The sequence below is a fragment of the Pan troglodytes genome, chromosome 10, assembly GCF_028858775.2.
Source record: "Pan troglodytes isolate AG18354 chromosome 10, NHGRI_mPanTro3-v2.0_pri, whole genome shotgun sequence".
NCBI classification, from domain to species: Eukaryota; Metazoa; Chordata; class Mammalia; order Primates; family Hominidae; genus Pan; species Pan troglodytes.
In genome coordinates this window covers 102,566,556-102,593,137 of record NC_072408.2, presented here as the reverse complement: position 1 = coordinate 102,593,137, position 26,582 = coordinate 102,566,556, and the positions used below count along the sequence as shown (strand labels likewise).

At 38.1% G+C, this 26,582-nt stretch overlaps 1 protein-coding gene and 1 long non-coding RNA gene across 3 annotated transcripts in view; one reads left to right on the top strand and one right to left on the bottom strand.

Moving 5' to 3' along the window:
• NTN4 (netrin 4) overlaps positions 1-26,582 on the top strand; it is a 133,665-nt gene that overhangs the window by 46,120 nt on the left and 60,963 nt on the right. For both annotated transcript variants that reach the window (XM_016924014.4, XM_016924015.4), the window contains exon 3: positions 6,733-7,011. In XM_016924014.4, coding sequence (XP_016779503.3) covers positions 6,733-7,011 — 279 coding nt within the window. The remainder of the gene's footprint in view (positions 1-6,732; positions 7,012-26,582) is intronic.
• The window catches only part of LOC100612995 (uncharacterized), a 103,529-nt gene continuing 83,908 nt past the window's right edge, over positions 6,962-26,582 (bottom strand). Inside the window, exon 5 of the long non-coding RNA XR_010148390.1 lies at positions 6,962-7,032. This is a non-coding gene — a long non-coding RNA (uncharacterized LOC100612995). The remainder of the gene's footprint in view (positions 7,033-26,582) is intronic.

Here is a 26,582-nt window from a genome sequence, read left to right as displayed (position 1 = left end):
CTATACCCAGCAAAAAATATTTTACAAAAATGAAGATGAAGTCAAGACTTTTTCAGACATAAAGAAGCCAAAAAAAAAAAAAAAAAAGTTTTTCACCAGCAGATTTGCATTGAAGGAAATCCTTCAGACAGAAGAAAAATGATACCAGATGGATATCTGGACCTACAAAAAGGAATGAAGATCATCACAAAGGAAAAGTAGGTGAATACATGTGAAATGCCTTTTTATATTTCTAAAATCTCTTTAAAGATAATTAGTTGGCTTTTTAAAGCCAAGGTATTAACAGTGTGTTGTGGAGCTTATAACATATACATAGAGGTAATATGGATGACAACAGTGCAAAGGTTGAGGGGAGGAAATGAGAGTATACTATTCTTAGTTTCTTATACTATATGTGAAGTGGTAAATATCATCAATCACATTAAATGTAAAAGGTGTAAACATCCCCATTAAAGGCATAGATTATAATATTGGACAAAATTTTTGAAAAAGATTAGGTATGCCGCCTATAAGAAGCTCACTTTAAATATAAAGATATAGCTAAGTTAAAAGTAAAAGGATAAAAAAAGATATACCCTACTAATACTTTAAAAGAAAGCTCGAGTGGCTATATTACTATCAAAGTAGATTTTAGATCAAAGAATATTGCCAAGGATAAAAAGGGACATACACTGATAAAACAGTCACTTCATCAAGAGGATATAACAATCCTCCATGTTGGCGGGGCACGGTGGCTCAGGCCTGTAATCCCAGCACTTTGGGAGGCTGAGGCAGGTGGATCACCTGAGGTCAGGAGTTGAAGACCAGCCTGGCCAAGACAGTGAAACCCCATCTCTACTAAAAATGCAAAAATTAGCCGGGCGTGGTGGCAGGAGCCTGTAATCCCAACTACCTGGGAGGCTGAGGCATGAGAATCACTTGAACCCAGGAGGTGGAGGTTGCAGTGAGCCAAGATCGCGCTACTGCCCTCCAGCCTGGGGGACAAGAGTGAGACTTCATCTCAAAAAAACAAACAAAAAGCAACAATCCTCCATGTTTATGCACCCAACAACAGGGCTTCAAAATACATGAAGCAAAACCTGAAGGGAGAAATAAAATAAGTTGATAATTATAGCTGGATATTTCAATACTTTTTCAAGGATACAAGGTGCATTATCAAGACAGAACATATACTGAGTCATAAAACAAGTATTGATAAATGTAAAAGGATTCATATCATACAAAACATGTTCTTTGACCACAATGAAATTAAATTAGAAATCAATAACAGGAAGGTATCTGGGAAATCCCCAAATAACTGGAATAAACACACTTTTTATTCCAATTATTCAAAGAAGAAATCAAAAGGAAATCAGGAGTATTTTGAAATTGAATGGAAATGGAAACACAGCATATCAAACTTTGGGGGGATGCAACTAAAGAAGTACTTAGGGAAAAAGAAACATCTCAAATCAATGATCTTCAAGTCCAACAGAGCTTAAAAGTAAAATTCACTGCTTAGTGAATTATTTTTAAAAAGTCAAATCAATGATCTAAGTTTTCCCTTTAAGAAACTAGTAAAAGAAGAGCACATTAAACACAAAGTAAGCAGAAGAAGTAAATAATAAAGATAAAAGCAGAAACCAATGAAAAAGAAAAACAGAAAAACAATAGAGAAAATCATTAAAACAAAAAGCTGCTTCTTTAAGAATGTGAGGATGTCTAGTATCTTAAGAACTGTTAAAGAACAAATGCAGTTATGTTCCTGAAGTTGCTATTTTTAGTAAATAAGAAAACTAGATCAGAAACTATGGAAAAGATTTGTATTTCTTGGAGTGTTTGCTATACCTGCCTGATCCATTTTCTTAAGAATATGAAAGATCTTGTGTGCTACTGAAGAGAAGAAATCCATAAAGCATTTTGAAATGTATTACATATTTTTACGTAGTGTTTATACATAGATGTGTGTGTTCACATCGTTCTCATCAAGAGTGCGGAACTTGTGGTAAGAGCATCTTGCTATCTGTGTTCTTCTAAACTCTAGACCCTGTTTGGCTTCTCCTCTTAGGATGATACTTGGAGAAATAGTTGATTCATTTATTCATTCAACAGTCATTATGAAATGCTACAATGTGCCAGAGACTGTGGGACATGCTGGGGAGCACAGCTGTGAACCAGACAAACAGGATCCCTGCCCTCTGAGCACTGAGTCTGATGTGAGATACAGACAAGTAAATAGGCAACAACAATAGACCAGTGTAAGCGTGCCATCATGGAAGGAACGAGTTCCAAGGGAGTCCACAGGACGGCTTTGAATATTTCTCAAGCTAGCAGCTAAAAAGAATTTTTAAAAATATGATCACATTTATTATTACAAATTTTTATAATTCAACATAGGCAATACAATGTTAGGCATGGAGCAATATGTTAAGGTATGAGTTTGATTCTCAAAGAATTCCTTGACTATTATGTACCTAATATTTACTCCTTATTCTGTTCACACTGTATTGATGCTCTGTTTAAATTTTCATCTCAAAGCATAAATAAGACATATAGGATGCTTTTTTTTTTTTTAAACGCCACCATGCCTGGCTAATTTTTGTATTCTTAGTAGAGATGGGGTTTCACCATGTTAACCAGGATGGTCTTGATCTCCTGACCTCGTGATCCACCCGCCTTGGCCTCCCAAAGTGCTGGGATGACAGGCATGAGCCACCACACCTAGCCTAATTTTCCATCTTCTTATTGAGAAATTTTTATGAGTATTCTAGAATAGAAAGATCATATAGGTCATTTTCACCTGTTCAGGACTTTGTATGGATTTCTCTGTTACACTGGGGCACAAAGAAATGGCAGAACCTGAGCCAAGAATCCCCATCCTCAGGCAAAGTTCAAGGGATTCGAGGCTTAGAGAAATAAGGCAAGACCAGGAAAATGTGAAGATTCCAAAGGTTAGGTAGGAAGGGGTCCATGATTCATTCAGAGGGTCAGATATTTTTTAAATTATGCATTTCCTTTACCCATTGATTTCAGCTTTGGAAATGTATCTTCAGGAAATTATTACAGTAGTCCTCCCTTATGTGCAGTTTCACTTACCGCGGTTTCAGTAACCATCAACCATGGTCCAAAAATAGGCGAGTGCAATAAATATTTTGAGAGAGAGAGAGACCACATTTACATAAATTTTATTACAGTGTATTGTTATAATTGTTTTATTTTTCCTTCTATTTTATTTGTTGTTAATCTCTTACTGTGCTATTATAAAGTTTAATTTATAAATTAATTATATATAATTTATATATATATTAAACACTTTAAAAGAAAGCTTGAGTGGCTATATTACTATCAAAGTAGATTTTAGATCAAAGAATATTGCCAAGGATAAAAAGGGACATACATGGATAAAACAGTCACTTCATCAAGAGGATATAACAATCCTCCATGTTGGCATGGAGGAGACAGATATATATATATATAATTTATATATAATTAATTTACATTATAAGTTTTTCCTATACATACGTACCTATGATAAAGTTTAATTTATAAATGAATTATATATAATTGTATTTAATATATAATATATAATTATATATTATATAATTCATTTATAAATTAAACTTTATCATAGGTACGTATGTATAGGAGAAACATAGTCTCTATGGGTTCAGTACTGTCTGCAGTTTCAGGCATCCCTTGGGGGTCTTGGAAGTCATTCCTGGAGGATAAGGGTGGACTACTGTCTGTACATCCACATTTTAGCTACAAGGGTGTTCCCTGCAGTGGGTTACACTGAAAAGTTGGAAGCAACCTAGTTGCCTAACAATAGCAGCCTGGCTAAATAAATTATGTCATAGCCACACACTGTAATTCTAAGCAGGTTTTAAAATTATGTAACGGTGTTTCTCAAATTTTGTTATGTATCAGAATCACCTGGAAGGCTTGTTGAAACACAGATTGCTGGGCCCCACCTGCAGAGTTTCTGATTCAGTTGATCTTGGATAGGGTCCAAGAATTTGCATCTCTAACAAGTTCCCTAGGGGTGCTGTTGGTCTGTGGAACCATTCTTTGAGAACCTCTGATGTAGAGATACACTTATTGACTTGGAAGAATACTCACAAGGTATATAAAGATGTTTATGTTGTATTTTATATGTATGCATACATACAGAAGTTTAGGTAGAAAGATATTATCAAGTTGGCATCCCTGGTTATCTTTGGAGGTAGATCACGTTGTAGGTACTTATTATCTTTAATATTTTGCATGACCGATTTTTCTGTAATGAGCATAATATTAACCACCAAAACATAATAAAATTTCTTAATTAAAAAATGAGATCATGAAGTCCTGGCCAATAGCACTAACGAGCCAGAAATACTGAAGTATGCTTGAACCTGGTCAAAAAGCGCGATCCCTGACTTTCTAAATATTAATATATCTTGTTGGGAGTGTGTATTAAGAGGCAGTTGCAGACAGAGGATCAGTGATGGGCCTATAGATACATTCCCTTCCTTATGGGAACAAAACACAGAAGAGGCTGATACTATCCTGAGGGCTTCTACGTGTTTTCTTACTTCATTTCACTCATGCCATACAGGCTTCTTCTGGGGAAGTTTGAAGAAAAACTGGGTGGGACCCAAAGGGCGACCTGCCAGAAGTTGGAAGCATCTGTATTGGCGCACTCTTTGTTTCCTGACGCAGGGTAGATCCATTCCCAGGGTATCAGATTAAGGCGTCTCCTTTCTGGAAAAAAGATTTCATGGTTTAAATTCCCGTTCACTTTTGTGTCTGTGGCACTCTGCTGTCTCCTTTCCAGCACACAGCCTCAGGGGTCATGATGTCCCTTCCCTACTGATATCCGCGTGCCAACTGTGGTGTCATGCACACCAAGCACAGAGCCGCCATTCAGCTCCCACTGTCTGGGCTCAGGAAGCAGAAGAGCTTCAAAGTTCCTACAGACCTTGACAGAGCTTCCTCTGGCTTTGCCTGTGCGGAACAATTCTGAGGGTGAGGGGGAGATGGAATGGGGTGAGAGAGGGAACTAGGGTAAATGTCAAGGGTAAATACGTGGCAGAGACAGAGAGAGACCAAACAGTTGCCACCGAGGCTCAGGAAAAGGAAGGGTGGGCAGATAACGAGGAGAAGGACACCACAGACTTTTCAGTGGAGCTCTTACTTGGTTAGCACTGGTGTGTCCTTTTCCATGTCCTTGTATTACTGTGGTTGATAAAATAGGAGGTAGCACTTTACTGATATCATTTAGAGCAAGGGTTCTTCCTGTCTAACAGAAATGCCAGTGTTTGGAGGTCACGTTGAGAATAAGTTCCATATAAAGCCCATAATGGATTCAATTTTTAAAAAATGCTTCGAAACAGAAAATCATGTTCTAGCTGTTGTTAAAAAGATGTTACTTCTGTACTGACTTTTGAATATATGACATATTGTTTGTTGGAAAATTTTATTTTCTGATAAGCTTCCTTCCACCACTTTGCATGTGGATAAATGGGACAGAATGTGGTTTGAGTTTAAGATACAATGTTGTTTAAGCTTTAAAAGTTCAAAAATAGCTAGAAATACAAATACCGGTTAATCCGTTATTTCTTATTATTGTCATAATACTGGTGTTTAACGTGAAATTCAGTATGCGAATGAATTTAGACCCGACATAAGGAAGTTATTTGGAATTCTCACCTATTACACAAATGCCAAGAACAATGTTAAATTAATTAATTTGTTTACCAAAAATTTATTGAGTACTTACTATGTGCCAGCCACTGTCCTAGGATACATCCGTGACCGCCTACATGAAGTTTTTGGTCTGGACTGGGAAGATAGTAAATCACTAAACCACTACAAATATAATGTCAGATGGTGATAAGTACTAAGAACAAAAACCAGGCAGAGCCATTATAAGGACTTTGTATCTTGTTCTGAGGGAAATGGGAGGTCTTCAGGTGGGGGTGGTTTAAGCAAGGGAGTGACACGATCCAATCTCTGTTTATAGAGAACCACTCTGGCTACTGGCTAGACAATGAGCTGCAGAGGCCAAATTTCTGCTGAATTATTACCCTCTCCCCTAAAGTTATATTTCACTGAGGACAGGTCTGTACCAGTAGACCTTGGACATGTGACACAGTTGATTCTTTCCTTTTCATACTTTTGGTATGAAATTGATCTCTAAAGTGATACTTTTATATCCAAAAAGAGAGAGTTATATTTTTAGGCAAGGTAAATCAGATATCACCTCGCTGCCTACAGTGTCCCAGTGGCTTCCGCTACAGTCAGCATAACTCTACTGTGACTTCCACAGGGCTCCATTCGTGTCTATCTCACACCTGCTCTCTGTCTGCCTCTCCAGCCACTCTCTCTTTGTTCACTGGTCTCCAGTCACACTGACTTCGTTGTTCTTCCTTGAGCAAGCCAAGCTTGACTCTGCCTCAAAGCCTTTAAGCTTGCTCTTCCCTCGCCCAGAATGCTCTTCCTGGCAAGATCTTTGTATGGCTGCCTTTATCTCAAGGGTCAGGTCTCTGCTGGTCACTCAATGTATACTTCTGTGTACAAACAGGCAGCACATCTGCTCCTTAGAATAACAGGGCAGCTCTGTCCCAGGTGTGCTCAAGGTCTAAAAACTTCTTGTTATCTTATCGTTCACAGATGACATAAGGCATAAATCAAACAGGGACTACATTAGGCAAACAATTCAGGGTTTGCGCACAGTCCTATAAACGCATGGTATTTTCTTTCTCCTTACAGGTTATTTTCAAAGCTTTGTCACCACCATACGATACAGAGAACCCTTACAGTGCCAAAGTTCAGGAGCAGCTGAAGATCACCAACCTTCGCGTGCAGCTGCTGAAACGACAGTCTTGTCCCTGTCAGAGAAATGACCTGAACGAAGAGCCTCAACATTTTACACACTATGCAATCTATGATTTCATTGTCAAGGGCAGCTGCTTCTGCAATGGCCACGCTGATCAATGCATACCTGTTCATGGCTTCAGACCTGTCAAGGCCCCAGGAACATTCCACATGGTAGGTGAAACAAGTCCTCCCCTAAAAAAAACAAATCATAAGTTACCTTCAGCTTTGGGCATTGGTTGGTATATGCTTAACATAGTGCTGCTGATTTTTTCCTCTGCCCATCACAGCTCCGACTCCATACTCATCCTATAAAGTGCCTATTAACTTGTCTTTTAATCTTCAGTTTTAGAGTTGTAGTCAAGCCTGATAACCAGATTCCTTGGAAAACACCCATGCCAGTTTTTAGTACTGTGACCTTCAGATATAAAGTGTAAAGTGAGCAGGAGTGAGAGGATGGCATGATCATATTAGTGGTATTATCACACACAAGCCAGCTTTGACAGTAAATGGGGACCATTGTGGAGTAGATTTTAAAGTGGGAAAAATAAGAACCTCGATTTTATGCCTGGTATCTTTGCTGCCCAGCCAGCAGAATGAATAAAAATTCTCCTCCATGAAGAGGACTGACCCCCTCTTCACCTAAGGCAGAGTTAAACTCTCTTTCCTCTAGGTTCACACATCTCCTGGGCTTTCCTCTGAATTTTTACTTCTCTGCATCCCCCAGGAGACCGCGAACTCTCTGAGGAACTGTATGATCTTTGTATCCTCAGGACCAAGTGTATTACCTGGGCCAGAAGTAGGTGCTCAGTAGGTGTTTGCTTGAATGATAGCAACATAGGAATAGGGAGATGATGAAAAATTAGTGTCATTGTTTATCTGTCCTTACCTCCCCGACTTCCAGAAAAGATAGAGAGTGGCTCAGCAGTAAGCACCTTGTTGGGACACATCCAGAGACTATGGATGGGGATTGGGCAAGGAGAAAATAAGGATGAGCGCTCCAATTATTTGATTTTCTATTTTGCTCTGATACTTCTGAGCAAACCAAAGCAAAATGAATAAAATGGAAAAGGCTGCGGAATATTCTACTGCATTTCCTAAAGGGTAGACATCCCTATTCTTTCTTCTTTCTCTCAGCCCTAGTATACGATAGGCCACCAGCAGCCATGATCCAGTTAGCCAGCAGGACAGTTTGTGCTGGCTGGGCTGAGTCGCTGGGGCAGCATCAGGGTAACTAAAATGACTAGGACAGCAGCCAGAAAGTAACCAAAATACAAACAGTGCTATTACTTGTAGAAGTTAATCCAGGCTCCCAGAGTTGAAGAAAATGCAGCATTCATTCAACAGATACCTGCTAGTTTCTAGACACTGATGGATCTTTGAAATCCTACAGTATTGTTTCAAATAAAGGGTGCTATGATTTAGTGTATCTCAGTTAACTGGGTTCAGGTAGGATTCAATCAGAAAATAACAAATATTTAGAGACATGTCAACCTACCAGACTGTGAACTAGAAAGTTTATGTGAGGTAGAGTGCTCAAAATATTTTGCCATGACATTTTAGTGAATTCGTGAAAGGAGAGCATGCAGATCTTTTGTTTCCTCAACTGTCTCTTATAATCCAAGCCATACAGGACCACCTCAGAGTAGAGTCCTGAGCAAAATGACAGAGGCCCCCATAACATGGCACAGGGTGGACCCTCAATATTTGTGGACTGAAGGACCTATGAGACTACCTGCATGGCTCTGATCAACCACAACAAAGTGCCAGAGTTGTCAAGGGCCTTATAAAAACTTCAGGTGGCCGGGCACAGTGGCTCACACCTGTAATCCCAGCACTTTGGGAGGCCAAGGCGGGTGGATCACCTGAGGTCAGGAGTTCCAGACCAGCCTGGCCAACACAGCAAAACCCCATCTCTACTAAAAATGCAAAAATTAGCTGGGCATAGTGGTGGGCGCCTGTATTCCCTGCTGCTCGAGAGGCTGAGGCACAACAATCACTTGAACCTGGGAGGCGGAGGTTGCAGTGAGCCGAGATCGTGCCACTGCACTCTAACCTGAGTGACAAAGCAAGACTCTGTCTCAAAAATAAATAAATAAATAAATAAATAAAAATTAAAAAAAAATCATGAGCAGGCATTTAAAAGTATTACTTTCTTTTTTTAAAGTAAGTCCTCTAAATATAAACTTTCAGAGTTAACAACACTTTCTAAGGCTGAAGATAAAAATTCTAGAAGTTTCTCTTTGTTCTGCCAAATTCAACAATGGATAATTACTCAAAGCTAACAGACACTTTTGAAGAAGTCTTAAAATACAACTATTCTATACAATATACTGCCAGTAAGAAAATTATCAGCCTGTAAAGAGGTTCAGGATAACCAAGTAAAGGAGACTATACAGTAAGTGTTTTTCCATTCCAAAAGGATGTTAGAATGAGACATCTCCATCCTAGAAAACCCTATGGAACGGAAACCTCATTTTCTTACTAATCTCCTGCTGCTTTGAAATTGGAAGCAATTTCCTTTTAAAATAATATTAGTTTGCTGACATCTTTCTATTCCATTTTCATACTGATTTCAATTTGTGCAGCAGTGGTAGCAGCCCCTAGTGCCATTACTAAGCATGTGTTTGAATGGAGCTAAGCCAAGCCAAAACTGTGGATAAGGCCAGGTAGGGGGTAAAAAACAGCCTAAGTGGCCAAGACTATGTTGACTTCCAGGGATCCAGTTCCATGACAATTCTTGTTATCCCTATTCTCTTTAGAAAAAAGAAAAAAGAAGAAAAAAGAACCCATAAGCAATTGGACCAATAGCGGCCACGGTTGGAAATGTGAATTATTCTGGTTTTCGATTTTTCCACCCCTAAGCTTGGGTGTATTTGACTTTTATCTATACTTTTTTCTGAATTAGAAAAGAGCTTGTATTAAATTTGGAAATGGTTGCCTCCTTTGAATGTGGTTTTTGTTTTGTTTTGTTTTTTGAGATGGAGTTTCGCTCTTGTTGCCCAGGCTGGAGTGCAATGGCACGATCTCGGCTCACCACAACCTCTGCCTCCCTGGTTCAAGTGATTCTCCTGCCTCAGCCTCCAGAGTAGCTGGGACTATAGACATGTGCCACTACGCCTGGCCAATTTTGTATTTTTAGTAGAGATGGAGTTTCTCCATGTTGGTCAGGCTGGTCTCGAACTCCTGACCTCAGGTGATCCACCCACCTCAGCCTCCCAAAGTGCTGGGATTACAGGTGTGAGCCACCACACCCAGCCTGAATGTGATGTTTTAATTCCTATGATTGCTTCACTGAGCATATTGCACATTGAAAGTATAGCCTTTTGCCTTATTAGGAACATAGGCATAGATTAGTTGTCCCACATTTGTGTGTCTCTGGACGCCATTTATTTTATGTACACGGCTGTAGAAGAACTGAAATCTGATTGTGCCTGCAGAATGGAAGGTAGCTTCTTAAGAAATGCTGTTCTTTTGCAGGTCAGCTTATCATAGGTATGTGCACACAAATCTAAATTTTTAGCACAGTTGTTATTTGCAGCAGTGGAATGTGGTCCCTGAACCAGCACCGTCAGCCTCACCTGGCAACTCGTGAGAAATACACATTCTCAAACCTTACCCCAGACCTACTGAATCAGAAATTCTAGAGATGAGGCCTAAGAATCTGTTTAACAACCCCTCCAGGTGTTCTAATGCTTGCTAAAGTTTGAAAACCATTGCTTTACAGACTGTGCCAGTTCATCTGTGGCTAATATTGTTGCTAAAATGAGTAATTAATGAAACCTGATTTTATGGGCTAGAATTGTTTATGGCTGATGATAGCAAATTAGGGAAGTTAATGGAAATGGCACCCTATTTCTTAAACTATCGAAAAGAATAGGAAAAGAGATTCAAACTAGGAGCCTCATTTACCTTAATACATTCCTTTTTTTTTTTTTTTTTTGAAATGGAGTCTCGCTCTGTCACCCAGGCTGGAGTGCAGTGGCGTGATCTTGGCTCACTGCAACCTCCCCCTCCTGGGTTCAAGCAATTCTCATGCCTCAGCCTCCCAAGGAGCTAGGATGACAGGCACGCACCACCATGCCTGGCTAATTTTTGTATTTTTAGTACAGAAGGTTTCGCCCTGTAGGCCAGGCTGGTCTCCAACTCCTGACCTCAAGTGATCTGCTTGCCTCGGCCTTCCAAAGTGCTGGGATTACAGGTGTGAGCCACCATGCCCGGCCCCCTCCTGTGTCTTTTAACACAGCATCACCTTCCCCCCATGTTTCCCCTTCTCCCCAGATCCATTCCACTTAGTCTCACCAGTTCAGTTTTCCTTCATCTGTCTATTTTACTGGAAGACAGAACAGTGTGATGATTAAGACCCTGGTATTGGAGCCAAACACAGCTAAATCTGACTTACCACAGCATTTACTAAGTTACTTGGTCTCACTGAGCCTCAGTTCTCTAATAAAATGAGGATAATATCTACCTTTTGTAGTTATGGTAAGGATTTAAAAGTCTGATGCTCTGTGCCCAGGATATGGTAGACACTACTTACATTGCTGTCATGATTCTATTGTATTATCTCAGCCACCTCTACTCTTCTCCTTCATACACTTCTCTGCCAGTAATGACAAAAATAAATCACAGCTTATGTGCTGTTTGACATGTTTACAAGGCTGAGGGTTTTGTGGCAAGGAAAACTGTGCTTTGACTCCAGCCTGCTGGAATCCCAGAAATTGTGTGAAGAGATCTTAAGCTTTTTTCTCTTTGCAGCTGTAGAGGACTAATTTAGTTCTCTTTTTCCTAGCAGCTGGTGATTTTACAGCTGTTGGGTGATGAATGGTAATAAGAGGGAATATGGAATGTTTCATTATTTTATTCAATTATCATCCACTGGATAACATGGAGGCCTTAGAATACTGTGAGAAATATTTAAATGCCCTGAGCTGCACTTGTTAAGGCAGATTTTTCTCCTGTAATTTGGAGCTTATTTTAAAAGATGGTCAATATTTTGACTGATGCGTCTAAGTCTGAGGGTAAATGCTGAGATCTGTGGAACCATATAATGGGGTTTGAGGAAAATGTTCCTTAGCTACCTAGCTGTATGAGGCAGGTTTTAGAATCATTCATATAGTCTCATTATGAAAGTGTTTCCCGAGGAATCCGGATACATTCCTTCATGTATTTATGTTTTCATATATCATATGTCATGTTTTATAAATTAAGGACAGATTTAAAGCTACAGTTTTCATCTTCTTTTTAAAATTTATTTTAGATTTTATTCATGTTTTATGAATAAGTCAAAAGTATCATTAGAAAGCTCTTCAGGCCGGGTACGGTGGCTCATGCTTGTAATCCCAGCACTTTCGGAGGCCAAGGCAGGCGGATCACCTGAAGTCAGGAGTGATCTGCCCGGCCAACACGGTAAAACCCTGTCTCTACTAAAATACAAAAATTAGCTGGGTGTGGTGGCGCGCGCCTGTAGTCCCAGATACTCCGGAGATTGGGGCCGAAGAATCGCTTGGACGCAGGAGGCAGAGTTTGCAGTGAGCTGAGATTGCGCCATTGCACTCCAGCCTAGGTAACAAGAGCTAAACTCTGTCTGAAAAAAAAAAAAAAAAAGAGGAAGAAAGAGAGAGAGAGAAAAGAAAGCTCTTCAATCTTTAAGGTGGTAAGGAAATGAACAGGAGATTTTAAAAACGATAAAGTTATTAAATTTGACTATAAAATCAGGATTTTAAGAGAGAAAGAGAGAAAGAAAGGAGAGAAAGAGAAAGAGAAAGAAAGAAAGAGAAAGAGAAAGAAAAAGGGAGAGAAAAGAAAGCTCTTCAATCTTTAAGGTGTTAAGGAAACGAACAGGAGATTTAAAAAACAATAAAGTTACTAAATTAGACTATAAAATCAGGATTTTAAAATACTTTATATGGTAAAACATGCATGTATGTTTGGAAATGTACATCTGTAAATTAGTTTTCGGTTTTAGCACAGAAAAAAACTATCATGGATTATAAATACTGATGACAACGGTTACCCCTTACTGAGTGCCTACTATGTGCCAGGTCTTGTGCTGTCATGCTACAAGTATTATTGAATTTAATCTCCAAAACAACTACATGGAGTATCATCATTATTTTCTTTCACAGATGCGAAACCGAGACTTGAAAATGTTGACTTCCCCAAAACGAACGAAGGGTAGAGCCACAATTACATTCACCTGTCAGACACTAAAGCCCATTCTCTTTTTGTTGGTGTTGCGCTGTGAAAGACTTGGATCTAACCAGGGTTGACATCGTGCCAAGAACAGAGAAAAGAGAGGGAGGGGAAAAAGGATTGGAGAGGGCAGGGGCGATGAGGCTGGGTTCAAGGGATTGATCATCATGATAACCACAGAATCTAAACTAAGGAGGGAAGTGAGAGAGTAAAGACAATTCTCACCCCCAAAGGTTAGCTGATTTATTTATTTATTATTATTTTTTGAGACAGAGTCTCACTCTTTTGCACAGTGGCGCAATCTCGGCTCACTGCAACCTCTGCCTCCCAGATTCAAGCGATTTTCCTGCCTCAGCCTCCCGAGTAGCTGGGATTACAGGTGCCCACTACCACACCCGGCTAATTTTTATTTTTAGTAGAGATGGGGTTTCACCATGTTGGCCAGGCTGGTCTCGAACTCCTGACCTCAGGTGATCTGCCCACCTCGCCCTCCCAAAGTGTTGGGATTACAGGCGTGAGCCACCATGCCTGGCCTAGCTGTTTTATATTTTATAAAGTCCTTTCCTCTGCATTATTTCACTCCATCTTTACTATAACCCTAGAAGGTATGACTGCTCTTACAGGGATAGGTAAACTATCCAAGTCCTCTACATTTCAATGTAACCAGAAATTAGCAACGATTCTCTTCCATTAACGACTAGTGAAATGGCTCCAAAGGGAAGAAAAAGAGAAAGAATAAAAGCAAAAACTTTGGATATTCTACAAAGTAAATAATTTAGAAGTGACTATCTTTGGAGGGGTATGGATATCTATGGTTTTATTAGGAAGAGGAATTTCTGGATCTACCATCCTTTACTTCCCTCTCTAGCCCTAAATCATTTTTGCTGCTGATGAAAAGCACCAGCAACCTCTATCATTTAATTTGTCACATTAGGATCTGGAGGAATAGGTAATCCTGTCACCAAAGGAGTACAACATATTCCTAATATTAACAAAATGTAAAGCTTGCCAATTTGATACAATTAGTGTGAGCCTATCCTCAATCCTTATTTCAGTGCTCCTGCGTTAGCATGGCATAGTTCTGCTGGTAGTCCCTTAGCACTGAGTAACCACAGGTGCTATAGAAGGTGTACAGAATGTTGATTTTACTTTATTTACTGCCTCATATTTCCTAATAGAAGGGCAAGCCAAATTCACGTTCATGGCTGGAAATTGTTAGTGTTTTGACTGTGTTTTCTCTCTACACAGTAAGATATACTTTCTTTTAATGGAAAAAATTGCCCAGGATTACTGTTTCTGATGATTAGGAAACAAGAAGACTTTGGGACCAGAGGCATTCTAAAATAATCTTGGCACCCATGGAAGGATTTCCTGTGGGGTTCCTTTCAAGAGTTCCCCCAGAACAATTAGATATTTATTTATAGGCCTTTATTTCACAGAGAGGTGAAAGGATAAAAATACCTGAGAGGTAAAATGTTGGTATCAGAGCTGACATCTCTAAAAGTGAAATAGAAGCCAATGGGAAAGTAAGGTTGAGTCTCCAAAATATAATATTTGTTCATTTAACTTTTCATGAACATGCCTTCCAGAAAGTGAATGTTTTTCCAGAAAACATATATATTTGGGTCAAAATTGGGGCATTGTAAAAGTGCAAAAATGAATCTAACAGGTTTGAAATACTTGTTCTATAAATTTGGGAAGGAACAACTCATATTTGACTTTTTTCTTACTATAAAGTACTCCCCAAATATTCAAGGCATATCTCACTTTGCAAATTTTCTCATGAATACTTCCTTTTCAGTATAACATTTTTGGGTCCATCTGTGAATAGCTGGGAACCTGGAGTCAGATCTCTGTGTCTGGAAGACCTGGCCTTCCAATTTCACTGCTAATATAATGGGTTCATGGGGAGAAGGAAGCTATATGGAAAGAGAAAAGCTGAGGTTACTGATAGATATCTGACTTCTGGTGCACAAATCGTGTCTCCACGGTATTTCATTTGTGTCTTGCCAATTTTGTAATAGCTGGAAGCATACTTCAATTTGTCCTGAAACAGTTATATTCAGTAGAAGATAAACTGTGATTTAAGTCCTTATTCTCCCTTGCAAGGGAAATTTTTAGTGACAAGACACGTAAGGTTAAAATATACACACACACATACACACACACACACACACACACACACTCTCTTTATAATAATTCCAGAAGATGGAAAAAAACCCACAGCCATTTCAAATAGTAAGGAAAACAAGATCTGTTGATGTTGACATTCAAAACCTTAATAATATAATTGGGACTACGATTGCATTACATCTTAGCAATGTAAATATTTTAATGGAATAAAATAGTAAATTAGTACACATATAGGGATATAAAAGGGCTATAATATTTGTTAACTCATAAAAGATTTTTTTGTAATATGGGATTCTAATTTGGCATCTTTTTAGCTCTTTTCCTAGTCTTTAGGTAGAACAAAAATAGAGAAAATTATGGTTTCAAAAACCAAGACAAAATATATTTTAGCTTTAAGATAGCGCACATATTATAATGGAAAAAATTATTATATTTGTTATACTATTAAATATTTTATATATAATATAAACATTATGCAATTCATACAAGTAAACATGAATCAAGTGTCTTGCCTTTTAATTTTGCATCTCTAAGGGCATGTATTAGTCCGTTCTTGCACTGCTGTAAAGAAATACCTGAGACTGGGTAATTTATAAGAAAAGAGGTTTAATTGGCTCATGGTTCTGCAGGCTGTACAGGAAGCATGGCAGCATCTGCTTCTGGGGAGGCCTCAGGAAGCTTCCAATCATGGCGGAAGACAAAGCGGGAGCAAGACCCCTGACATGGCAGGAGCAGCAGCAAGGGTAGGGGAGGTTCCACACACTTTTAAACAACCAGATCACTTGAGAACTCACTATCCTGAGGGCAGTGCCAAGGGAAATGCTACTAAACCATTCCTGAGAAACAGCCCCCATGATCCAATCGCCTCCCACCAGGCCCCACCTCCAACATTGGGGATTACAGTTTGACATGAGATTTGGATGGGGACACAGATCCAAACCATATCAGGGCAACACTATCAGGCATGTAACTTAGCTGGCTCAGTGAGCTCTCAGAATTTCTGAAAGGCAGTGATTTTATTGTTTCCCAGATAAGAACCTAGTAGCCGTTAAAATTAAAGAGAACACAGGATCATAGTATTTCCATAGGCTGAACAGAGGCAAAAAATCCTGTAGCCTATTTGTCTTTTAGTTCAAATTTATAACTTAATTCAATTCAACTTAACACACCAGGAATAAAAAGGAGCTTCCTCAATGTAATAAAGGTTAGAAAGGAACTTCTCAATGTAATAAAGGTCATCCATGAAAAGTCCCCTGTTAACAACATACTTAATGGTGAAAAACCAAATACTTCCTCCCATGATCAGGAATCAGACAAGGATGTCTGCTCTCACCCCTTCTATTCAATATGGTGCTGGAAGTTCTAGCCAGGGCAATTAGGCTAGAAAAATAAGTAAAGAGCATTCAGATTAGAAAGGAAGAAGTAAGCCTATATTTATTCACAGATGATATAATCTTAGATTATAGAAAACTCTTAAGAATTCACCAAAAAACTATTACAGCTGATAAACAAGTTGTAAGATACAAGATCAACATTTCAAAAATCAATTATATTTTTATACACTGGCAATGAACAATCCAAAAATGAAATTAAGAAAATCTCATTTACAATAGCATCAAAAAAGAATAAAATAGAAATAAACTTAACCAAATGCAGGGCATATACACTGAAAACCCTGAAACATTGTTAAAAAAAATTAAAGAATACCTAAGTAAAGGGAAAGACATTTTGACTTCATGCATTAATTAGAAGGCTTAATATTATTAAAATGACAATACTCTCCAAACTGACCTATAGATTCACTGTGATATCTATCAAAATTCTAGCTGCCCTTTTTGCAGAAATGGACCAGCTGAACCTAAAATTCAGGTGGGAAAGCAAAGGACCTCAAATAGCCAAAACAACCTCGAAGAACAGCAAAGTTGGAGAACTCACACTCTCCAATTTCAAAGCTTACCTCAAATCTATAGTAATTAAAACAGTGTGGTATTGGCCAAAGGATAGGCATATAAATCAATGGGAGAGAGAGTTCAGAAATAAACTCATACATTTGTGGCCAAAATTAACAAAAATTAACCAAAATGGATCAAAAACCTAAATATAGAGCTAAAATTTTAAAACTCTTATAAAGAAACATAGGTGTAGATCTTCATGACTTTGGATTAAGCAATGGTTTCTTAGATTTGACACCAAAAGCACAAGCAACAAATAAAACAAATAAATTGGACATCATCAAAATGAAAAACTTTTGTGCATCAAAGGATGCTATCAAGAAACTGAAAAGACAATGCACAGAATGGGAGTGAATACTTTCAAATCATATATTTGAAAAAGTTCTGGTATCCAGAATGTATAAAGAACTCTTACAACTCAACAACAAAACAACAAATAACCCAGTTTAATAATCAGTAAAAGATTTGAATGACTGGTCTTGAGCCACCCAAAGAAGGTATGCAAATGGCCAATAAGCACATAAAAAGACGTTCAACATCATTAGTCATTAGGGAGATGCAAATCAAAACGATATTGTGATACCACTTTGCATCCATGGCTATGATCAGAAAGACAAACAATAACAAGTCTTGGGGATGATATGGAAAAGTTGGAACCTTCATACATTGCTGGTAGAAATGTAAAATGCTACTGCTGCTGTGGAAAACAGTCTGGCATTTTCCCCCCCAAAATTTTTTTTTTTGAGACAGAGTCTTGCTCTGTCTCCCAGGCTGGAGTGCAGTGGCGCAATCTCGGCTCACTGCAAGCCCCGCCTCCCAGGTTCATGCCATTCTCCTGCCTCAGCCTTCTGAGTAGCTGGGATTATAGGCACCTACCACCATGCCCGGCTAATTTTTGTATTTTTAGTAGAGACGGGGTTTCACCATGTTGAAGGCTGGTCTCGAACTCCTGACCTCAGGTGATCCACTCATCTTGGCCTCCCAAAGTGCTGGGATTACAGGCATGAACCACCGTGCCCAACCCTGTCAAAAATTTTAATATGGAGTTGCCATATGACCCAGTAATTCTACCCCTCAGTATATACGCAAGTGAATTGAAAACATGTCTACACAAAATCTTGTACATGAATGTTCATAGAAGCATTATTCATAGTAGCCAAAAAGTGGAGACAACTCAAATGTCCATCACTTGATGAATGGATAAACTGTGGTATGTCTATACAATGGACTATTATCCAGCCATAAAAAAGAATGAAATACTGATACACGTTATAATTTGGATAAACCTTGAAAATGCTGTGCTAAGTGAAACCCAGACACAAAAGCCCACATATTGTATTATTCCTTTTATGTGAAATCCCCAGAATAGACAAATCCATAAAAATAAAATAGGTTGGTGATTGGCAGGTACCAGCAATTAAGGGGGAATGAGAAGTGACTGCCTAGTGAGCATGAGATTTCTTTCTGGAGTGGTGAAAATGCTGTGGAATTAGATGGTGGTAATGATTGTACAACATTTTGAATATACTGGAACCACTGAAATGTACACTAGAATGGTTAAAAATAGTGAATTTTATGTTACATGAATGTTATCTCAGTTAGAAAAAAATCAATAGCTTAAAAAAAAACCCAAACAAAAACAGAAAAACAAACATGGTGGGTTGTACAGGAATTTTACAGAATAAATATATTTCTTTTCAAGACCAGTCATTAAACTGACTGATTTCAAAAGCAATAGCTTTTGGATGGATGAGTATTGAAGAAAACCAATTCTTTCAATAGCTGTGGCTGTTGTTTCTGGCCATATACAGATAGTCACAGATTTCTGAATGGCTCTGTATTCTGATAGAGTTTCTAAACAAGCGTAACTTTTTAATAAACCAGTATTCCACCTTCATTTTTCATATGTGCATACTCAATAATGAAGACTGTGTTTTACAAGATTCACCTAGAAACAAACAATTTCCCGATATGAAAAGAAGCATCTGAATGAATTAACAACAAAAAACAATGGAAGACAACATGCCCTAGTAACTGACTTCTTGTACTACAATCAGGGGCTCATTTATCTTAAACATGTCAACTTTTGTAGTACCCTGTGCCCTGTATAGAATACTGAGTGACAATCAGACAGTGCTGTCAAGAAAGAAGGGAAACAGCAGGAAACGTGAACTAGACTGGATCTTTAAAAAAAAATCTTTGTAAGAGAATGCATAGTAGCCTGTGACAAGAAATTTTTTTCCTTTAAAACAACCAGAAACTATGCAAACACATTGAGCAAATGAATCTTACTGGGTGAAAAGTACTTAATAATCCTTACAGCATTTCTAATAGAGTTTACCTGGCCCCCAACTAATTATAACAACTCTTCTAAATCCTAGAAGACAGTGAATAAAACCCTACAACACCTTCCTTCATTCTCAAACACTACTTGACAGATAAGTTGCTTACAAAATGAGTTCTACTCGTTTTTTGCTTTCACGCAGTTTCCCAGGTTCTTGCCTAATAGTTGTATTAAGAGTTTAAATGGCTTACTAGAAGTTATATATTGTTAATTCTATTTTTGCTGCCTCTTTCTAAAATTATTAAAATTAAATAGGTACTAAGAAACTGAAATCGATGTAATCCCCTTTTCCCTCCAAGAGATTCTATTATAAGAAGTTATTTTAGGTGTTTGTGGGAAGCAAAAAAAAAAAAAAAAAAAAAAAATCCTCCTGATGACATCACTGTTCTAAGATGGAACTTCTAATATTTTAGGAATCTCTTGGGAGTTCTGTTCCCTATTCTGTCATTGATTTGCTTTCTGACCTTGGGAAAGTTTAAGTATAAAAAGACAAGTGCAAAGGAAAGACTTTGATCAAATGAAGAACAAAGATGGAGTAGGTAGAATGACTATGTAGCTACTGTCTTAGTAACTGAGCATAGTGACCTAGTAGCAATTTGGCTTGAAAGAAATTTCAAATTACTTGGCTGTGTATTGAGATAGTTTCCCATATAGTATTATAGAAAAGTCTGTCTATAGACAGGAATTACAGCAAAAATCTAGTATTTTTGTTGTAATACTTGTTGATCATCTTTTGCTCTATATTTGCAGCTGAACAAACTATAGCTGTTATAAAGGAGAAAAGGAGCCAATTTGATATTCTAATGCAATGAAGTCTTAGATATATTGAAATAAATGTCTTAAAATCAGAGTGCCTTACTTTATTGCCATTGCATACATGCAAATCTGCAGCCAAGTTAAGCCCATACACCAGCTCAGTTCACTTGTAGGATCTAGTCAAGTAAATATCCCTGTTGGACAGAAATCATTTTTAAAAGGCCAGTAGTCAGAAATAATTTTTAAAACCTATTGGAAACAAAGAATAAGAAACAGTTCTATAGAGTGGAGTAATGATGGAAAAAAATCTCATAATTGGTAACAGTATGATCTTATCTAAATGTAATCTTCTTAAGCCTCCTGGGCATTACAATTCTTAGTCTAATGCTATTTGCATTTTTATGGCAGAAATATTTATTACAGTCCCCAGAGGGAAGATAAAGTGCGTGATGATACTGAAAAGAGGAAGCTAGTAGAATTAATCTTGTGAAAATATGAGGCATTCCAACCCCACTATACAAAACATGTTAAAATTCCATTTTTAGAAGTAAATCCTCAAGTATTCTTGATTTAAAAAAGAAAGAAAACTTTAGGTAACATGTGAAGGGTAAGAAATGGTAGTGTTAAAAAATAACTTTGTAAAAAGAAAGGTCATGACTCTCATATATATATAAAACGAACATGAGTCAAAGATGTATTTAACTCATTAATGAATGACAGGCCAGTAAGACATTACAAACAGTTCAAAGGAAAATTCAAAGAATCACACATATATAGGCAAATAAAGAATGCTGAAATAGGCCAGGCACAGTGGCTCATGCCTGTAATCCCAGCACTTTGAGAGGCTGAGGTGTGCGGATCACCTGAGGTAAGGAGTTTGAGACCAGCCTGGCCAGCATGGCGAAACCCCATCTCTATTAAAAATACAAAAATTAGCTGGGTGTGGTGGCACCTGTAATCCCAGTTACTCAGGAGGCTGAGGCAGGAGAATCACTTGAACCCGGGAGGCAGAGGTTGCAGTGAACCAAGATAGTGCCACTGTACTCCAGCTTGGGCAACAGAGTAAGACTGTGTCTCAAAAAAAAATAATGCTGAAATGTATTTACAAATAGATGCAAAACAAGTCAATATGAAGGGCAATAATCAGTTGCATTCTACCAGACACAACTGATTTCCATTTCTATGGACAGAAATTATTTGCATTATTAATCATTTCCTACAACTTACAGAGTTGTAAAATAGCTGAATGATGATAAAAGGCCAAGAAAACCTAGCGAGGGTGTGCTGCGGTAACACACTTGGTAATCTCTTGGTGGGGGGCACAGGGAGTGGATTTCAGAGTCTTTCACTATTTTTCCCCGACAGCAGGAAAGGTAATTTTGGTAGTAAGGTTTCCCAAAAGATGCTATATTTGAACCTAAAGTCCACAGTTATAAGCATAGTCTCTATCGCTGGCCTCACAAAAGAGAGATTTGTTTTGTTCTAGGAAGTCATTATTCTGAAGAGTAAGACAGACTCCTACCTAAAATTACTCAGCCCAAATTTAAACTGTACTGCTCACTTGCAAAAAATACTCTTGAGCCAATTAGATAGTTTTAAAACAATGGATTTTTTTTTTTTTTTTTTTTTTTGAGACAGAGTCTCACTCTGTCACCCAGGCTGGAGTGCAGTGGCACGATCTTGCCTCACTGCAACCTCTGCCTTCCAGGTTCAAGCGATTCTCCTGCCTCAGCCTCCCAAGTAACTGGAATTACAGCACACACCACCATGCCCAGCTGATTTTATTATTTTTCGTAGAGACAGAGTTTCACTATGCTGGCCAGGCCGGTCTCGAAATCCTGACCTCAAGTGATCTGCCCGCCTTGGCCTCCCAAAGTGCTGGGATTACAGGCATGAGCCACAGCACCTGGCCTAAAATAATGGAAATATTTTAAAACCTTCTTTCACTTGGCTTTTTAAGTGAGGTTTTTGTTTTGTTTTTCGAGACAAGGTCTGGCTCTGGCCCAGGCTGGATTGCAGTGGCACAGTCTCGGCTCATTACAACCTCTGCCTCCCAGGCTCAAGGGATCCTCAACCTCAGCCTCCCGAGTAGCTGGGACTATAGGTGTTCACCAGCACACCCGGGTAATTTTTGTATTTTTTGTAGAGATGAGGTATTGCCATGTTGCTGAGGCTGGTCTCCAATTTATGAGTGGAAGCCATCCACCCTCCATGGCCTCCCAAAGTGCTGAGATTACAGGTGTGAGCCACCACGCCCAGCCTAAGTGAGGTTATGTTATCAACACTATTTTTAAACTCAAACGTGTTTTGTGATTTATTTGAAAAGGCCAAGCTGCGCTTTTCTCTGCCCTTGAGCAGTTTCTGCCTTCCTTCCTGCAGATGGGTGGGTTTGGGGGTTTGTTTTTGCTTTATTTCATTTTTGGCTAATCATCTAATTTTTACAAAAGTGGCCATGCTATATAGAGAAAGATAAACCACAAAACTTGACTTTAGGTCTTAGTTCTAGCTGTAATACTACCAAAAAAAAAAAAGAGAGATCTACTGAATCACAACTTTAAGCAGTCTCGGAATCAGTGCCCACCGTATGTATGTATGTGTATATATATATATATATATATATATACACACACATCTATATATATATATAGATGTGTATATATATATATAATATATATATAGATGTGTGTATATATATATATTATATATATATAGATGTGTGTATATATATATATTATATATATATAGATGTGTGTATATATATATATTATATATATATAGATGTGTGTATATATATATATTATATATATATAGATGTATACAGATGTGGCCAATGTACACAGATGGGGTCGCATTTGGAAATTTGTGTGTGAGTGTGTGTGTGCGCGCGCGTGTGCATGCACATGCACACTTGCACTTCTGAATACTCTTCAACTCCTGATTTCTTGTGGTAAGTAGCATATGCCATGGCACAGATGAACTTGGACTTAGATAAATAATTCAAAGCTTTGGGGCATATAAAATTTTGTACATGAAAAAATGGAAATAAGCCAGCAACCTCAATTTAAAAATTTACCTAAATCATTCGGTTATGCACAGTGTACTTCTTATTCTTCATAACTAGATTTAAACTGACTAGAAGTCATCACACTACCTATTACCATTCTTACCAGATCGCATCTAATAGGGATGGTAAATAACATAAAGGAGGTGCTATCCACAAAGAGCAAATCTTTAATTAGAGTTTATTTACATTCCTGCTGTCATCTCTGTTTGTAAATGTATTCAAAGGAGTTCCTAGTAAGGACTTGTTGAGGCTTGCAGTGGCCTGGAAATTCCCCTAGAAGGCATCAGAATCTCCAGTGCGCAGATAGAAAGGTTTTACATAGAACCAGTGAAGATCAAAAAGTATTCTCTACCCTTACTTGCCTGAACTTTATGCCAGATGTGGGAAATTGGGGCCAGTCTCCCTGTATTCACCTGTCTTCAAAACTGCTTGGCTTCTTCCAGAGGAATAGAACCGATAATCCATTCAAGCACAGAACACTCATGAAGTGGCTCACCATGAGTCCAAACCAGACTCTGTCCTGGACAGCTCTTACTTAAAGGACAAGTTTTGGGAGGACACACCAATTTTATTTATAAAAGTGTCATCCCGAAGAGACTTGGCCAAAGTGGACCCCTCAAAATCCTTCTGCCGAGGGTCTTACAATGGCATAGTTTAGGGGTTAAGATGAGGATGCTAGAGTGAGACTGCTGGAGTTCAGGTAGCTTTACCACTTATTGGCTTTGTGGCCTTGGGCCGATTACTTAAACTCTTTGGGCCTTTGTTTTCTCCTTTGTGAAACTGGGCAATAATAGTTATACCTACTGTATGGGGTTTTCGTGTGAAGGAATTGAGTTAATATTTATACAATGCCTAGAACGGTGCCTGGGTATATAGTAAGAGCTACTCAGTGTTAGTTACTATTACTATTGTTGTTGTTATTTATCATCAGGTCCATAACTGACCCACATTCCTTGAGCTTACAATAGATCTCCAGGAGATGACCACTACGCATGAGGACATATTTATCAACATGCCTTGCCCAGGTATAAACCTGTATACCCCTTATAGGAAGCAATCTGGACAAAGCTAAATGTGACAAGTGAAATTATCTCATTCCCACTTCAAATGCATAATTATCACCCTGCCTTCTTGGCAGTTTTAAAAATGAGACTAAGCTCGGTAACTTGAGTTCTCAAGGCTTCATAATATATATATTCCCTGAATGAAAAAAAAAATACACATTTATTGGAAACCCATTGTATGTCAGTTACCAGGGATTCAAAGACATTTAAGCCACTGTTTGTTCCCTGCAAGGTCTTACAATCTAGTAGAGAGAGGCGGATAATGTATGATTCCCATGCTGTACACTAAATGCCGTTTTCTTAGGGAATTTGCATTGGCTCCATTCATGGTTTTTTCAGGTCTGTCCATCAGAGCAAGGTCTTGGCAAATTAGTGAAGTAGGCACAGTTTGTTTTTGGCTCCTCTCTCCCCTTAAGACATTCCCTTTCCCTCCTCCGGGAAGTCCCAGTTCTAGGATTGAAAATATGATTATAATCTCTGCTGACATGTTTTTGCTAATAATATAAAGATTTGCCCCTCCTGAGGGTAAGTGCATTTTTGTAAGGAGGTCTTGAACCTAAAACATCATTCTAGAGCTAAAGGAATGAATTTCTACAGAAAGAATTTCAGGTTACAGCTTAGCTGGGGGAAATGAAGCCTTAAGTACTGGTTAATTTTTATTCTTTGATTATAATTGTTTTTACCCTATGCCTATCTTTATTTTATTTTCCATGCTTTTTGATGAGTGGGTTTCCTCTAGTGTTCAAGTATAGACAAAGAATAAGCAGTAAAGCTTTTCATTTCTACTTGCATTTTTACTACTTATATTATTGGGCAAGGGTTTGAAACACTCAGCCTTCAACCTATTTTGCCCCATTCTGACAGTAGGTTTCAGGCCTCCTTTTCACCAAACTCAATTATTATGCTTGATATTCACCATAGAACTTCTACTTCTTCTGTTAAATTAAAACATGCAAACCTTTAATGGGAAAGGGCATATTTTATTCGTTAATGAAAAAACATGTTTTTATCACAATGCTTTCTATTCAAAGGTTGTGTTGTAGCATTTGTTGTGCATGTTTTTGTCCTGAATAAGAGCAGCAGGTTCTAACAGGCTAGCCCATTATTAGAATTTATTTCTTTTCATGAATAACAAGTTCATTATTTTAGAAGTTTAATCCTTTTCTCTAAAAGGGGCATACTATCTCTTTAGAAATTAATCAGTTTTTGCCTTCACATTTGGTCTTCAATTGCTGTATAGCATTGTTTCACTCTCTAAATTATGTGTCATAGCTATAGAGGTCCATGAATTGCTGCAGCTGTCGTTAAGGGGGCATTTTTCTATGGTACATAGAATAAGCACTGTTTGTATCCTCTTTTCACAAACATTTTTTTAAAGTTCCCATGATGGTCTAAGAGAAGATTCATTTTCAATTGGAATTAAAATTTGCATGGTAACAAATTGAAATAAAATCATGTATATAAGTAATAATGACACAGTAGCACAAGGAAGTTACTCAACTGATGAAATTCAAAGATTTCTGTGTACTTTGCTCTAAAACAAATCTTTTTTTCATTAACTTTCATTATAATTTTTAGTAGGACATGATCAACAAGAGACTCAAACAATAGTTGTTCCTTTCTTTCGTGGAAAGCAATTGGGAAGCAAATTTTATCAGACATTCCTAGAATAATTTAGTTAATGTAAGTCCTTCAAAGCATTAACCAGGTGGATTTTCTGCTTTTGTAATTCCATTATGGTCAACGTCTGTGGTAAACATCACTGGAGATAAAGTACATCTTTATTTGGGAGGAGGAACTAGAATAACATTTAGTCCAAGAGTACTGTAGTCACAAGCAATGGGAAACATGCAGTAGAGAGAGAAGAAAGCTGAAGGAGAGAAATAAAAAAGGATCGTATTTATTTTCATTTAAGTATAGTCAATATAGATGAATGAAAGTCTGTCTTCAGAGACTATTAATATTTATTTACTTTTCCATTTGTGTCACATTGGGTAGTTGCTGCAGGAAAGAGGAAATACTCTCTTAGCTCTTCCTCGTTTGATTTTCAGATGATTCCAGGAATGTTCTGCATTGGTGAAGTGGCAACAGGATCCAGCTATATGTCATTTAAGCCTAATCTGGGGGCTCAAAAAGGATTTTGGGTAGTTCCTGCAACCAAATAGTATTTACAATACAGAGAAACAGGCCTTGAAATCATAGAACCTTAAGACTAGAAGCAACCTAAAAGTTGTTTA